The 15,968-nt window shown below is 35.9% G+C and overlaps 1 protein-coding gene across 6 annotated transcripts in view; it reads left to right on the top strand.

Annotated features, from left to right (window-relative positions):
• The window catches only part of CYRIB (CYFIP related Rac1 interactor B), a 153,850-nt gene that overhangs the window by 123,441 nt on the left and 14,441 nt on the right, over positions 1-15,968 (top strand). For all 6 annotated transcript variants that reach the window (XM_059995199.1, XM_059995196.1, XM_059995195.1 and 3 more), the window contains 2 exons: positions 6,314-6,435; positions 10,483-10,588. In XM_059995199.1, coding sequence (XP_059851182.1) covers positions 6,314-6,435; positions 10,483-10,588 — 228 coding nt within the window. The remainder of the gene's footprint in view (positions 1-6,313; positions 6,436-10,482; positions 10,589-15,968) is intronic.

The following is a 15,968-nucleotide window of genomic DNA, read 5'->3' as shown; positions in this document are numbered from 1 at the left end:
AATTGACTTGGTTTCAGTTACTCTATGTACCTATTGAAATACTTTGAATACAAAATCTGTTCATGAAGGCCATTCAGAGCTCAGTAATTTGGGCATAATATTAAAAGGTAAGTGTGAACCTTAATTATTTAATCTTTGCAGATAATTAATTTGAAAAGTTAAATTCATTATATGTATTTATTTCAGGAATTCATTTTTTTTCTAACTCTAAAAAGAAAAATAATGGGTTCACAGACCTTTAAGTAATTTGCCTTCTGTTTGTTTTATGTTGCATGACCTATTATAATATGGTCTAAGAGTGGCAGGTAAGTGTCATTGACCCCTGTGCATGTTGAAAAGCTTTTGCTTTTTTGGCTGTCAGTGTTGCTTTAGCTTGTCTGGTTGTCAAATTGGGAACAATGATATTAAATTGGTGTTTCAGTGTGAATCTTGCTATTTTAACTCATCATTAGAAAATTGTTAGGAAAGGGTGAAGAGAGAGCTTTTAGGTTATAAATCATGTGACCCGCTCCCCCCTGCCCCGCATTTTCATCTGAGATTAAAACATTTGAACAGATTTTTAAATACTTAAAATTTAAGACCTTTTCTGATTTTTAAAACAAATAAATCTCTTAAAATAAATCCACAGAGAGACATTACATTTTCCCATCAACTTCAGTTTAGTTTATGTGATATTGTACAATTCATTCTATTATGAATAATTTATATATTTTTTTCTTTAAACCAGGACAGTTCATATGAGCACATTAATTTATAGCTTATCTCCATTTGATGGGATAATTTTTGGTCTCTGATATTTTTCTACTTTTATTACATTCCTATTAATGTTCCGTTACAGTTTGGGTACTGTGTGCAGGCCAGCAAAGAGTAGTAATGTCAATATCAGGACCATATTGTTTGGTTTTTAGGGGACAATGTTACCGAGTAGTAGTTTTCTTGACCCTTCTCAACAATTTAACAGTGCTGTTTTAAATGCATGTTTAGCATGAATTTTAATCAGCTTGGGGATGTTGAGCAGATTGCTGACTTGAAGATTATTCTTTCAGATGAGGCAACTTACATTAGAGCTGTATTTTAGTTTATTTGCATCTGTTTCAAACTTGCTGTTGTATATTTTCCTGCTATTCTGTCTCCTTTTTACTCTTTGTCTCAAGTTCCTTACGTTTGCAGAATCTTGGCTTTGGTATAGTCAAGATCTTGTTCAAGACTTGGCACTTGATCTTTTTATAAACCTAGCATTATGTTGTGGTCAAGTGAAAAGCATGAATTTACTGTAGTTTAAAAAATATTATTGGGTCTTGGTTTTCTAATCTTTGGGAGTTTAGATCATTATCCTTAAATTTTAAATAGCTAATTTAGTAGCAGGAAAAGGTAAAAATTGCTAACAAGAACAATAATAACCAACAATGAAGAACTATATATAAAGTGTTAACGTCTTAAAGGCAGATGTAAATTAAATATTTGTTGCTTATATCAGCCAATGTAGAACTTTTGGTTTGACACTTACTGGTATACTGTAAATGAAATTTAGTGAAAACAAACTGCAGACTAGGCCAGAGTTTGTCCCTTGTTAATTCTTAGTTACATTTTTAAATGTTTTCTTTTGAATCTAACATCAGAGTTCTCTTAATCAATTTTATCTGTCATCCATTTGAATATTTGTCATCTTTTTGGAAATATGCACTTGTAAAAGTGTATTTTATCATTAGGCTACTATAGTGACCCCTTGAAACTTCCTTTCTTTAACCTGTTTTATACCAGATTCAAAATTGCCAACACAGTTGATTTGCCAGTTCATTATGATTACTAAGGATAAAGTCATATTCTTTTATTAAATAGAGTATTAGTACTACATTATTTCTAGATGAACAGTAATATTTAGGTTACCAGAATAATTTAGCTTTACTGTTTCCATCATTCTGATTGGTTAAATCTAGCTCAATCCATGTCCATGGTTCCATACAGACAGATGTACTGGCGTTTTGCATCAAGCTGTATAAAAATTAACTATTCTGGTAATTTTAAAGTATGATTTAATGGAATCCTGTAGTTTCCAAATGAAGACGGTCTTTAATCATTATCCCTTAATTTACGTGCTTGCACACACACATACTGTTTTTCACTTCAGTTCAGCCTGCCTCCTGTATGCCAGCCAGTAGGTACTGGGGATGCAAAGATAACTAAAATTCAACCCTTGCCTTTGGGGAGTTCTCAATTCAGTAGAAGAGAGAGAAATACAAATCATTAGAATAGATAGAAATGCAAACTAATTATTTACATAATTTACATCATTCAAGGTGTAGTTCAGGAAGGGGATTAACTTTACCTAGCTGTGAGTAGATTGGGCATGGAAGACTTTCTGATGGTGATATTTGAGTTGGGTTGTGAAGGGTGAATTAGAATGTTTCAGGCTGTTTTAGTGCAGTATGTTGTAGAAAGAAGGAACAACATGTAAAAAAGCCTTAAGGCGTGAAATGACATTCTGTGTTCAGTGAAACATATCATTATCTACTCGATGTACTAGAAAGAGGGTCTTTTTCTGAAAGCAGATTGTACCTATATGATTTTAAGAATAGTGGTTTAATTAATACTCATATGTAAGTCCAGAATTGGCCCATACAGTTCGGCAGCAGTTATGCTAATGACAGCATATTAAAAGCACTGAGTTGGGGCCTGTACAACCTCTTCTAGTTCTTGAAATTTCTTACTTTATAATGACATTGTTAATTTATAGGTCATTCTAATGACAGATCTTTAGCCTGAGTAACTACTATATCTATTAGTTCACTAGAGTGTTTCTTGGGAGAAGAGGAACTTTTATATTTATGTCCCCTCCCAACCTTAGCATAGTCCTCTGTAATCATAGAAGTTCAGTATTCATTAGTTAACCTTGATTTAGTTATCTCCAGGTAGGCCAAAATAGGAGAGTAAATATAGGTGGTCATTTGTAAGTGAGAAATGAATCTTACTTCCTTTGATTCTTTGTTATAGTGCCTTTCCACTTAGTCATACATTTCTTCTAATTCTTGTGTCTTTTGTGTTGCCTGTTCCCCTTACCCCCCATTTACAAAAAATATTGATAATACCCACCCTTTTAGTCTAACTTTGTTTTTCCATTTTATTTTTGTGTATTTTCAATTGCTTTTCCCCCATACTTGGAAATTTCTGGTGGCATTTTCTTATATTTATTTTTCTAAAATGATGTAGGATTATATTTATTTAGAGTTAAAAATGCATAATAGCCTTCTTTAACACATGCTAGAGGTATATTTATATCTCTGTACCTTCTCATTCATTCAATAAATATTTATTATGGAAAATCTACTAGGTACTGAGTTTATATACTATACAGTGGTATGTACTCTACATTGAGGTCCCTGCCTCGATGAGACTTGTGGTGATTGATATACTGTAAATATTTAATGAATGAATGCAAGATTAAAGCAGACAGACCCCTTATCACAATTACAATTTCTACGTGTCTTTTAATTTTTTTCCTTTCATAGCTGATCCTTTGCCTCCTTTTGTATCATAACAGCTTCAATTTTAGCAATTATTTTCAGTGACTCTTCTGTAGGAAACTGGTGTGAATTTATTAAAAAAATTAATTTTACCTTCAAATAGTACGAGCAACTGAAATATGCTGTAATTTCCCTTGAACAGCTTTTAAAACTAAGCTTGATGAGTAATCACTGTGGTTACTCTCAGTAGTATAGTAGATACATTTTGCAATCAATTGAATGGCCGTCTGTTAGCTGGCTAAGTGACGTGTTTTTCCTCAAGTAATAAAAGTTTTCATTTTTTGCTATGAAAAATCAAAGTGACAAGTCTTGGTTGTATTATATGATACCATTTTTGGAAAAAAGTGTTTTATTTTATGGAGTCCTTTCCCCTCCCTAGTATTTCACCCTTTTGCATGACTTGCTATCAGTAAAGTAGTGCTTTACCTGTCTGCTATTTTCTGTTTGTCTTCATCTCTACAGCAGTCTTCAGCAGCTTTCAAAATTATAAATGTGACTTTCCTGTGACAGTCTAAAAAATGTTTAATCAGTGTGGTGCTGGGTACTTTTTCCACCCTTAGGGGAAACTGGAATCTTCTCCTTTATTTTTAAATTTCTTGGTATTTATTAAATCTTTAATAATTATTAACTACTTCCAAGGTCTATTTAAATCTATCTGATAATGTTTCTTTTGTATGTAATTCTCAGTGTCATATTTTTCTGTTAACAGCTAGTCACCACATCCAAAATACATAGTTTAGTATTTTCAAACTTCACAAATATCTTTTACTATATAATAGTCAAAATATTGTCCTTTGTCATGAATTCCCACTTCATGAATTCAAACTATGATATGTGTCTACTATTGATGTTATGTCCGTAGTTTCACAATTCCATATGAAAAGTATAAAACTGCTGTTTTTGCATGTGAAACTATTTTTCTCTACTGCATCTGGTGTAAGTATAAAAGTTATGAGGTGTACCTTTTTTTTTTTTTTTTAGTGTGTGTCTAACTGTGACTTTGGAGAACATGGTCTGGCTAAATGTGAAAAAATACTACTGCCAAATGACAAACTCTGATTTTTAAAAAATCATTTAGCTATAATATCAGTATTTGCTCCTAGTAATACCTTTATAGCTTTGGACACAGACAGGGTCTTTTTAATTTTTCAGTTGACTCCTTGTGTAATTATTTTGTCATAACATTTTCATTAAAAAAAATACATGATTTCTGAAAGTAAATTTGAAAAATAAGGGAACAGATATGAAAACACAAATTCTTGAGCTGGCTTTGCATGTGAATGTTACTTATTGTTGCTGTAGTAATGTCTTAAGTATGTTGAAATTGATACTGTACTTGTTGATTTAAAAAATATAAATGGTATATTTTTGACTAGTTGGCAGGTTTAATAAATGGAATTGAATTATGACTTGCCCCAAGCGCAAAATAAAGTTACAGGTTTTAGGCATCTGGACTCCTAGTTTCACGTGTGAACTAAGTTTGTAAAATTTTTCTAAGGAAAGGAATAAATAGATCATTGTGTACTTATGGGGAGGTGGAATATGTGCAGAAAATTCTAGGTACTAGTTTTATATGATTGGTGAACAAGAGATTTATCAGAAATGTTCTTAATTCATGTTATAAATTTGGTCTGCCTCCCCTACCTCCAGAGTAAGAGAAAATTTTAGCATGGAGGAGTTCTGACATCAAAGTTGCTCTCTAAAACATTATGGTAATCATAATGTTTATTATTTTAAGTGCTTTATGCCTTATCTGCAGTGTTGGATATAGTCTAGTTGGAAAGATTTATGAAAAACTCATTTTCGTCACAAAGCGGCCAATTCTCCCCTCCCCACCCAAAAAAAGAATCAAATGTATTGAATAAAAAAGATTTATCCTTAGAGAAACAAGTGACCAAGGTATTGAAAACAGGATTTTTGTCACCTCGAGTCTAACAGAAATCCAGAATTATTCATCTATTAACCTAAGTTTTGTGGCTAACACCACAGGTAGTAGAAATGCCCATATGTTTGTGTTCCTGATTATGTTTTTTATAATTCTCCATTTTTCCTCTCAGTCCCAAGTGTATAGGAACTCGGTTTTTGCTTTAGTATTTCAAAATTTCAGTGATACTATTGTATCTTAAAGTATCTAGTTTTTAGTAGCCTAGTGATTCTGGAGCAGTTTCATAGTTCGAACTCCTCTGCACAGGAATCTGGACCTTTTGTTCATCAGCAGAGAAGTTCATTGGTACAGAATATAAAGGTCTTTAGAAAAAGGGAGCATCTGAAAACTTTTTTTTTTAGTTTCTAATTTTTTTATATCAAAACTCAGTCATTAAAATGAACTTTATAGGAAAATAGTTTATGTCTTAAACCGTAGATGAGCAAGATGTATTAATAGGCCTTTCATTTCTGTTGCATTAAAATAGATCATTACTCATACATTTACAGTCATTACTGTTAGTGATGCATATAGTAGAAACAGTGATTATTAACACTCACAATTAAAATTTTTGAATTATAATCCTTGTTTGTTTAATATACCATGTCATGATTTGTAACTTAAAATAAATAGTAATGTTTGGTGTTCCCTTGCTTCTTTGTGATATTTACAAACTTGAGGATAGTTATTCAAATGTAGAACTATGGAAAAATTGTCAGTCTTTTCTAAGAAGTGCAAAGTTAGCACTGGACAAGATGTTAGTCATCTTTAGAAAATCAGATTAATCAATGCTTAGAGTTATTATACATGTACTAAAAAAAAAAAAATCATGTGACTCTAAATTTTCTTGTGCTTTCCTGCTATTTAGATGCCCAGCCTACAGAGTCTGAGAAGGAAATTTATAATCAGGTGAATGTAGTACTAAAAGATGCAGAAGGCATCTTGGAGGACTTGCAGTCATATAGAGGAGCTGGCCATGAAATACGAGAGGTAAAGCATGTTTATACATTTTCCAATAAACTAAAAATTACTATGTCCCTCTTTTTAATCTCTATTATTTTCTATACTTTATTGTCTGTTTGCATATTAAATATTCTGTTTAAAGGAAGATCACTTGCATTATTTCAAAAGTGGTTGCAGTGATACAAGGGTAAAAGGAAAACAAGGTTCTATAAATATGTAATTTATATATATTAAAGAAAAGTTTATTTTTTTGGTTTATTCTCACACCTGAAATTTACAGTATCCATGGTGGCTATTTATATTGTTTTTGGAGGGGAGAACATGAGACTTTCTGTGGCTTCTTTTTGTCCTGCCAGTCTGTTTTTCTGCTCCTCCTAAGCTTCCTAGGAGAAAGCTGAAACCATCCTTGTGATCTGGACCCCCTCAGCTCTGTCTGATGACTTGATACCACAGAGCAAATGTTTGGTGTGGTCTCCCTCAGCTTTCTTCTCCCAAACCTCTGAACTTAACCAGGTTTCCATCCATCTTTTTTTCTATTTCTTCTGTTTTTTTTGTTTTTTGTTTTTTTTCAGAAGAAGCTGTCCCTACTTCTTACCAAGACTAACTTCTCTACCTTTGTTCTCCACCCTCCTCTGGAACTTTACTCTTTTAATTTCCTTCTCTTAATTACATTTTCTTTCTTTTTTCTTTTATTGACTCCTTCCCAGCGCATGTACACATATACGCAAGTGTCCTATACTACCCAAAGAAACTCCCTGGCCTCTGGACCTTATCTCTCTTTTTCTCATTACATTTCTTGAAGGCATAGCTCACACTTTGTTGCTTCATTTTTTCCTGCCCTTCTGTCTCTGTTATTCTTCTCTGTAACTAATAGTGCAGAGGTTTTCAAGGATTGATCTCTTGGGTTTACAGACCATATGGAACCTGATTCCTGTAGTGACATTTGGAGTACTAGTAAAGGAAGAAATAAGTGCACACACCTGAAGACACTGAGTCACTAAGTGTTTTGGACTGAGGGGCCACAGGTTTGGGTGATTGACTGGATGTTTAATGTAAAGGAGAAGGAGGAGTTAAATGGTTCCATGGAGTCTAGTTTAGATTAGCAGTTGGTCGTATCGTTAGCAGGGAAGTTATAGATAATGTGAATTCCATGTTTTACCTCTCCTGCACTGGACTGCTTGTTTCCTGAATGTCTTACGTAGGTACAGTTACTTGCCTTTGTTTTTGTCTGGAATATGCCCTTCTTTTTTTCTTTTCCTTCCTTCAAATCCCAATAATCTTCTACTTCCCTGTACTCTTTTGCCACAGCACCTTGCACATGTTTTTTATGGTGGCCATCACTTTGTTTTAAACCACTGATACATGATGTCTGTATCTCCACTGCTGTACTGCTAGCTTGAGGAGGGTGAACTTGGTTTCTTACTTATTTTTGTGTTATCAGCACCTAGTATAGCGCTTAGTAAGCAGTTAGTAACTGTTGAAGAAATAAATGCAAGAGCTTTAGATTAATCTTGCCAATATTATTAGCTTGAGTAAAACCTTAATATTTCAGTAAATGAAGGCATGTAACCATTTCTGTGAATTTCAAGTTCCCTAAACATATAAAAGCTGAGTATATACCAAATAACATAAAGAACAGATATAACTACCAAAACTGCCATAGGTCAATGTGAAGACTTAATTGACTTAGTTGAACAACCATTCTACCTATGAGAAAACACACAATAGAAAAATGTTCAGGTTTACAATAAATGCCTATCACTGTCAAGAAGTTTTACTGCATACAGTAATAAAGTATTAAAAGTTTCATATTGGTTGGTTTATGAAGAAACAGGTAGTCTTAATGCAAGTGGTATTGTAGAATGGTATCTTTTTGGAGGTCAGTTTGGCAAGGTATAAAATTAGATCTGTAAAATTACTTATACTCTTCTATCAGATACTTAATTTTAGAAAATATTCTCCAAAAGGCTATCATTCAAGAGGGAGGGAAATGTAAAAACCTTTATGGCCACCTTATTCATCGTAGAAAAAATGTAGAAGCAATTCATAGAGTCGTTTTGAGGATAAAGTTAGATAATCCATCAGCAAAGACACATAGAACATAGACTGAGAGTTTACTGTTATTACTGTGCTAATGATGTGGATTATATATGTATTTGTTTAAATAGTACTTTATTAAACATGACTCTAAAATTGAATAAAATGTGATTTAAGATATAATCTATTAAGTAAACAAAGCTTACTCTCTAGAATAAACCACTAGAGAGGGAAATAAGAACTTTCCCTAATGTTTTGATGTATCCATAACAGCTTTAACATTTTTGAAAATGAAAGTTATAATATTTGCTCCATGACAGCCTCACCATTGACATTTTACTTCAGTGCTCTTTTTCATGTTGGGCTGTGATGGGTGCTGTACCAGAAATGTTATCTAACAGCAGTAAAACTGATCTGAGAGGAGAAAAAATCAGAATTATAAGGAGAACCATAAAATGTTGTCATAAAAGAGCAGACAGTGTCTTCAGTTCTAAATCCAGGCAAGGCAGGGCCAAGGAAATAGTTAACTCTATTCAGTTACGAAAATGGTTGACACTTGCTGGAGCACTTTAATATTATGAGAATGAGCCGATATTTAGAAAATCATTTTTAGATCCTTGCAAGAAAGGTTGGATAGACTTCTGAGGAGAAGAAAATAAATTTTAAAATTCTATCTATTTGCTTATTTCCCAAGTAATAAACAAATTTTTACTACTTGATATGAAACCATTGAGACTGGACTTGAGGCTAAAAGGATATTTTCATATACATCAAGATAATATCACAGTCCCTTTGAAATAGTCACATTAATACAATGTGAAATAAGGATTGTTACATGTTGTAATGTCTGGTTTTCTTTAACATTACAATATTTCTAGATAGTCATATAAGTGGGATTCATTTCAGACTCCTATTTGTTTATATAAAAAAATCAAGAAAATTTGAATACAATGGCAAGCTTATAAAGCAAATTGCTTAAACAATGTATAGCCCATTTATTTAGTTTGTAGCTAATTTATTTGAAGCATCTTCTAAATCTGTCTGGCTTCAGTTTTATTTTGCTGTCTTATTTTTTGGTTTTGTATGGATGGAGTCAGAGTACTAGTGTCTTGGGAGAATCTAAGTGTGCCATTTAGATTGCTGATATGTTACAAACAGGCGCTGGTTATGCGTTTCACCTTTCAGATGGTGTGTTTAGCTCATTTGAAGATGTTAGAGAAAGCAAACCAAGGGGTGGAAAAACAGTGAAGAAAGGCATCTGTAAGCAAAAGGAAGATGAAAGCAAGAAAATATATTTCTTTGGGAATAACCCTCTTTATTTACAAATGATTGCCTGATGGCTTGGAAGACTGGGCAGAGAAAGAGCATATTCATGTTTATTTTAGTCTCTAGATTATGTTTTATTTTCTCCCCTTTCACATTTGAAACTAGTTTTTCACCTCACTCAGGAAAACCTAAAAAAACTTAGATTCCAGAATAGAGTTTTAGTTACAGGGAGGGGATAAGTGACAATTTCTGAATCACATTTTTCAGGCTGATTTAGGTTTTCAAGTGTTTGGTAACTTTTTAAAAACTAGTTTGGACCCTGGAATTTGAATTATTGAAAGTTTATTAGCCTTTTCCCAGATTGGGTCTTATTTCATTATTGCCTGCCTTTTTTGGTTTCCTTTTATTCTACGAAAATAATCCTTAAAACAGAATTTCTAAGAAAGCTTGTCTGTGATATTGGAAACATTTTGGTTTCTTTTTGTGGCTCTAAAAAGTATCAAGGCGTAATATACCTAACAAACATACATTGTGTCATTTTTTATTCCATCTCTCCATATCCATTGCAAGAATAACGAAGAATGATTATAATAGGTTTAAAGTATCCATGGAGTTGAGAAGGCCACTCTCAGCATTTCTGGGTCCATTATTCTGAATTTCACGGACTATACCAGGGTTTCCTGTGTTTGCCAAAACCTATATTTTAATGTAAAAATAATACTGTTGTGATTTTTAAAAAATCTAACTATTTTTATTCTTTGGATTTTGAAGGCCATCCAGCATCCAGCAGATGAGAAGTTGCAAGAGAAGGCATGGGGTGCAGTTGTTCCACTAGTAGGCAAATTAAAGAAATTTTATGAGTTTTCTCAGAGGTTAGGTAAGTTGAAAGTTTTGTCGTTATGACTTGCCTAGTGAGAAAGACAGTTACTGATACTGGAAGTTATTTACAGTATTTTATGTTCATACTGCTAAATTTATATGTTTCATAAGTAAAGCAGCTTGGTAGACTATGAGATTATAGCATAATCTTCCTATCATCCTATTCAACCAGGTGTTCAATTTATTTAGACCATTTTCCTCAACAAATTTTGACTTCCATAAGGAAATTTCTGATTTTTTGCAGCTTAAAGGGTCCTACTATGGGAAACAGCTTGGTAGAATTTCTCTCCAGCTCCATAGCACATCCTTTCCCATATGTGGGAACTAATCCAAGGTCTCCTGGGTTATTTAGATTTTTGTGTTCTTAAGATCATGGCTGGTTATGATCGGTTCATGTACCTAAAGCTGTACGAGATGAGAAATAGGAAGCTAATGTTATATGCGAAGTTATCGAGGGAGTCATTAAGTAACAAGAATTCATGACCATCTGCTTCTGCCCTCACATGGGAACAATTATTCAGAGATCAGAATTGTGCCTTTAATACAGTGAATAAGCAAAATTGGAGTTCTTTTTCTTGGAGAAGGAGGAGGTAGAACAGGTAAGATTTAGCTCTCTAGCTGCTTGTGTAATTTGAAAGATGTAAACTTTGTGAAGTTGGGAGCATAGGGGAGGAGTGGTATAGATGTGTCAGAAATTTGAAACATTTCAGTTTAAGTTTTTGATACGTGTTTTTATATAGTTTTGCTTTTTGAATCATAAAAATGTGTTATATATTCTAAATGAGTACATACAATTTGATAAGGAAACCAGTACTGTAAGATAGAAGTCAACTGGCGGCTCATAAGCTAAATTTAGATCTGAGATATGGTTTGTTTGGCCCACATGGTTTTTAAAAATTCCTGATTAATTGCCAGGTTTTTAAAATTGGTAATTATATGTGTTGTGTGTGTTTTAAGTCCGGTTGCTTTGGAAAAATCAATAGCTTAGCCAGCAGTTGAGCAATGGATCTGCCTCTCAATTGGCGAAGCTAAGTGGCAAACTGACTCTGTGTCCAGTAGTTAGGGCATGTACTTTCTAGTTTGCAGTGGGTCTCTACTGCATCCTGGTTTTTTATATCTTGCTCTCTTTATATTAGCTACTTGGCCATTTGTGTTTACAACCTCTGCTTCAAAGTTGAAGTTCTATTATTATTTTTTTTAATTTGAGCTTTTTATTTTTTAAATATTTATTTATTTATTTTTGGCTGCGTTGGGTTTTCGTTGCTGTGCAGGCTTTCTCTAGTTGTGGTGAGCCACAGCTACTCTTCATTTCGGTGCGTGGGCTTCTCATTGCGGTGGTTTCTCTTGTTGCGGAGCACGAGATCTAGGCATGCGGGCTTCAGTAGTTGCCGCGTGCAGGCTCGGTAGTTGTGGCTCATGGGCTCTAGAGCGAGGGCTCAGTAGTTGTGGCACACGGGCTTAATTGCTCTGTGGCATATGGGATCTTCCCGTACCAGGGCTCGAACCCGTGTCCCCTGCATTGGCAGGCGGATTCTTAACCACTGTGCCAGCAGGGAAGTCCTGTGAAGTTCTGGTTTTTTTTTAAAAAGCGCATATTTTTTAAAAAGTAAGAGAATTGCTATTTTTCCTTAGATGCAGTATACACTGTTAAATGCAAAGACAAATAATAGTTGAGATAGAAGTGTTTGTGTAAATTGTCCTTTTTTTTTTTTGCGGGCCTCTCACTGTTGTGGCCTCTCCCGTTGCGGAGCACAGGCTCCGGACGTGCAGGCTCAGCGGCCATGGCTCACGGGCCCAGCCGCTCCGCGGCACGTGGGATCTTCCCGGACTGGGGCCCGTGTCCCCTGCATCGGCAGGCGGACTCTCAACCACTGCGCCACCAGCGAAGCCCTAAATTGTCCTTTTCTTACTAGAAATAAGAATTATAAATTATTTTCCTCGAGCATGACAGTCAGTTCTTTCAGTCAAGTATCTACGTAGTCTGTAGCTTTGTAACCTCAGAGAGCCTAGGTCTTTCCATTTTAGTTATCTTCACGACTTATTTAGGGTTTTGCTGTGCTGCTCGTTCCTAGACGCTTTCGAAGTTAAATGGCTTTAGATGCCGCTCAGGTCCTACTCAAGTTCATCTTGGTTTCTTAGCATTTGCCAGTAAAAAAAAAAAAAGAGTAATTATAAAATAGACCAAACCCATCAGGCTTACGTATTTTCTCATATTTTAACTACTGGAATTACATCAGGTTAGTGTTGTGTGTTTCGGCACAGGAGCTGGGTTCCGTTTCAGCAGAGGATATAGTAACACAGGTAATAGCAGAAAGCTATCAGTTTTTTATTCTGTCATGTGGGAGCCTTGAACCTTCATTGTGTAGTCTAGGGCTTCTGTAAAGGTATGAACAAAGTACAAATTTAAGATCTGGTGGTTTACTCCTCATCTCTCGGCCAATAACCTGGTTTATAATGTTTCCAGTTTCCTTGCTGACAGGGTACATGTCTTTGCTTCCATGTGATAGGAACTCAATGTTGACTGAGTGAGCAAGTGATAGATAAATGAGTACGTACATCTGATATATCAAATATGTGTCGGATATACAGGAGAAGCAATAATAATGGATTTTAGGCTTTCAAGGCATGATGGCCTGTGTTTGAATTCCTCTGTTTGCAGTTATTAGCTGTGTGGCCTTGGCTACATCATTTAAATTCTCTGAGCTTCAGTATCCTATCTGGACCTCCAGTCAGTTGAACCCTCTGCTTTAAGTCCACTTAACCTCTGTTGTCTCTTTTCTTCCTACCTCCCTGTTGAGCCAGAGATGAGGATAAACACCACAAACAGCACACAGAATACCGCACAACTGTGAAGATGCACATGGGCCTTCAGAATTCCAAGAAGGTTGCTTGGTTCAAGCACTACAGATAAACCATGGGGTGTACTCCAGAAGAGGGACCGTGATCCCATGCTGGTTTGCATATTTATAGAGGGACAGGGAAGGGACCACTTGACTAATTCGGAAGACACTGAGCTTTGCCAACACGGTTTAACCTTGCTGGCACGGGAAACATCCTGTACTTGCTTGTTTCAATCTGAGGCCTTCCCAGTGGAGGCAGCTATCTGAGCAAAGGTTTTGTGGCCAGACAGTACATAAACTGCTTTGTGTCTCCTCAGTCTTCCTGTTCCAGGGGCTTATTGGGGCCACCTCCAGGGGTCATAGTGATGAGTCTAGCCAACGTGTTGACTCCTTTTCACTGGGCTAAATTTATCAAAATGTGTTCAAAAGGTTCTGAAGTGCCCACAATGGTGGTATTACCTCTTGGCTGTTTCGGATCCCCTGCACTCCACATCCTTTGGGTTCTCTTCTGGGGATTCAAAGACTGCTCTTTGATAGTGGTTGGTTGGCAGTAGGTGCGAATATATGGCTCTTGTCTGTAAAGGAGCCTTCTCTTCCTAGTCATCCGTTGTTTCCCCTTCTGGATCTACTTTGTGGACTGATCTGTCATTATTTCTCCATTCAGTCTCTTCCTTGCAGCCTTCTTACATAGCTTTGGCTTCTGCACTGGTTTACCAGCTAATGCTTTCCAGAATTTAGGGCTTAAGTAGTCCAGTACTTTCCTCCTTGCCGTCTACCTTTTGTAAGAGTCATAACCACATCATTTTGTTTCAGGAGCTTCATCAGAGAGACCAATCCCTACATCATCTGTTCTTTGACCTCCCTTTCTTTCTAACTCAGCCAGAGACCGGAGCCACCTTCTGAGATCCTCTCTCTCTGATTCCCCTCTTGTCGCAGGGCACTGTAGTCTAGTAGGACTGTCTTGTATCAGCAGAGGGCCCCGGGCTGATCTAGCTGCTTCAAAGACAAGTAAGCAGCCTTATCATTTTGAGTTTCTCTTTCACGGACAGAAGTTCTCCCCGGTCATTGGCCATCTCAGGTCAGCCATGACCTGACTCACCCCTCAGTGTGGGGCTGAGGAGTGTCTCCCATTCCCCAGAGCGGTGAGCACTGTAGATGCTGGACTTCACCCTGAGGCTGGATCAAATCCAGGAAATGAGAATTTCTTTTTTCTTTAACAGCTTGTAACAGTATTGGAGTTTTTTGTTTTTGTTTTTAAAATGGTTTTTCCTGTTCTCACATCTCTCAAACTTTGTTTTCCACTTATATTAATGCTGACACATGAGATGAGTAATGGGAGAAGTAAGCCATTTTTCAAAAGAGCCAAAAGTTTTTTCCTTTTAATTGATCCTCACATCCACTCTTGCACCTCTAGAAGCCATCCATACTCCCACAGTGTGTTCTCCACACTGCAGATGAAGTGGAGTTATTAAATGCTAATCTGATGATGTCACTACCCTGCTTAAATAGTTTCTCCAGGGACATTATGATGACATGGCCAGGGTGCTTATTAATATGGTCCTCGTGTTGTTTTAGTCTTAGGTTCCTCTCCTTCTTGCCTCTCCCTTCCCCTGTACTGGTTGTTGTAGGTTTCTCTACCGTGTCACGCTCTTCTCAGTTCAGGATCTGGCTCCCTGCCCTATTGGCAAACCCCTGCTCATTCTTAGTGCACAGTCCAGTCTCAGCCCAGATGTCATGTATTCAGGGAGGTCTTTTCCTGAGTCTTGAACAAGGTAAGGTCCCGTTTTTATACCTTTCCACGGTGCTGTGCCCTTCTCCTTCTTAACACACATCCCAGCTGTAGTAAGTTGTCTCACTTCTCTGTATAATTAGGCGCTGTGTGGGCCTAGGGCATGTCCATCTTCATCTTTCCCCAGTGCCTGGCACATGTTAGACCATCAATACATTTTCTGACTTACATAAAGAAAAGGATAGTAGCTGACATTTGGAGTTACTGTGTGGATTACAAATAGTGTCTAGCTCAGTACCTGCCATATAATAGACACATAAGGAGTACTTACTGTTGGTACTGATCAGTAAATTAATCTTTTATAAGGTTGCAGAAGGCTAGTTAGAATGTCGCTTTTTGTGAGAAACAGTTTATTATGGTGGAAAAAATAGGGCTGTGAAATCAGAAACACCTGGCATTTATGAGCTATACCCTTGGGGGTCTAACCTCTGAAACTCAGTTTATCCATCTGTAATGCCGATGTCACAGTTGATGGTGAAAGTTAAATGACAGACTAGGTTAAATGCATAAGTATGAATGTTGGTTCATAATTGGGTCTTCATAAACGGTAGAATTGGTATTTTTTAAATGAAAGGTTGATGATCTGACATAAACTTGTTATCACTAATAAATATTTATTCTAACATTTATTCATAAACATCAGATGACCATCTAACTCTGTAAGCTCTTGTTTTCTCTGAATAGGATCTACCATTGTTTTCTGATTCTGTAATTTGTAACTGAAATAGTTTGATTTCTGTGATTTTTTT

The sequence above is a fragment of the Delphinus delphis genome, chromosome 17, assembly GCF_949987515.2.
Source record: "Delphinus delphis chromosome 17, mDelDel1.2, whole genome shotgun sequence".
Taxonomy (NCBI): Eukaryota; Metazoa; Chordata; class Mammalia; order Artiodactyla; family Delphinidae; genus Delphinus; species Delphinus delphis.
Note: the sequence above shows the minus strand (reverse complement) of the source record. Positions and strands in the feature narration are given on the sequence as shown.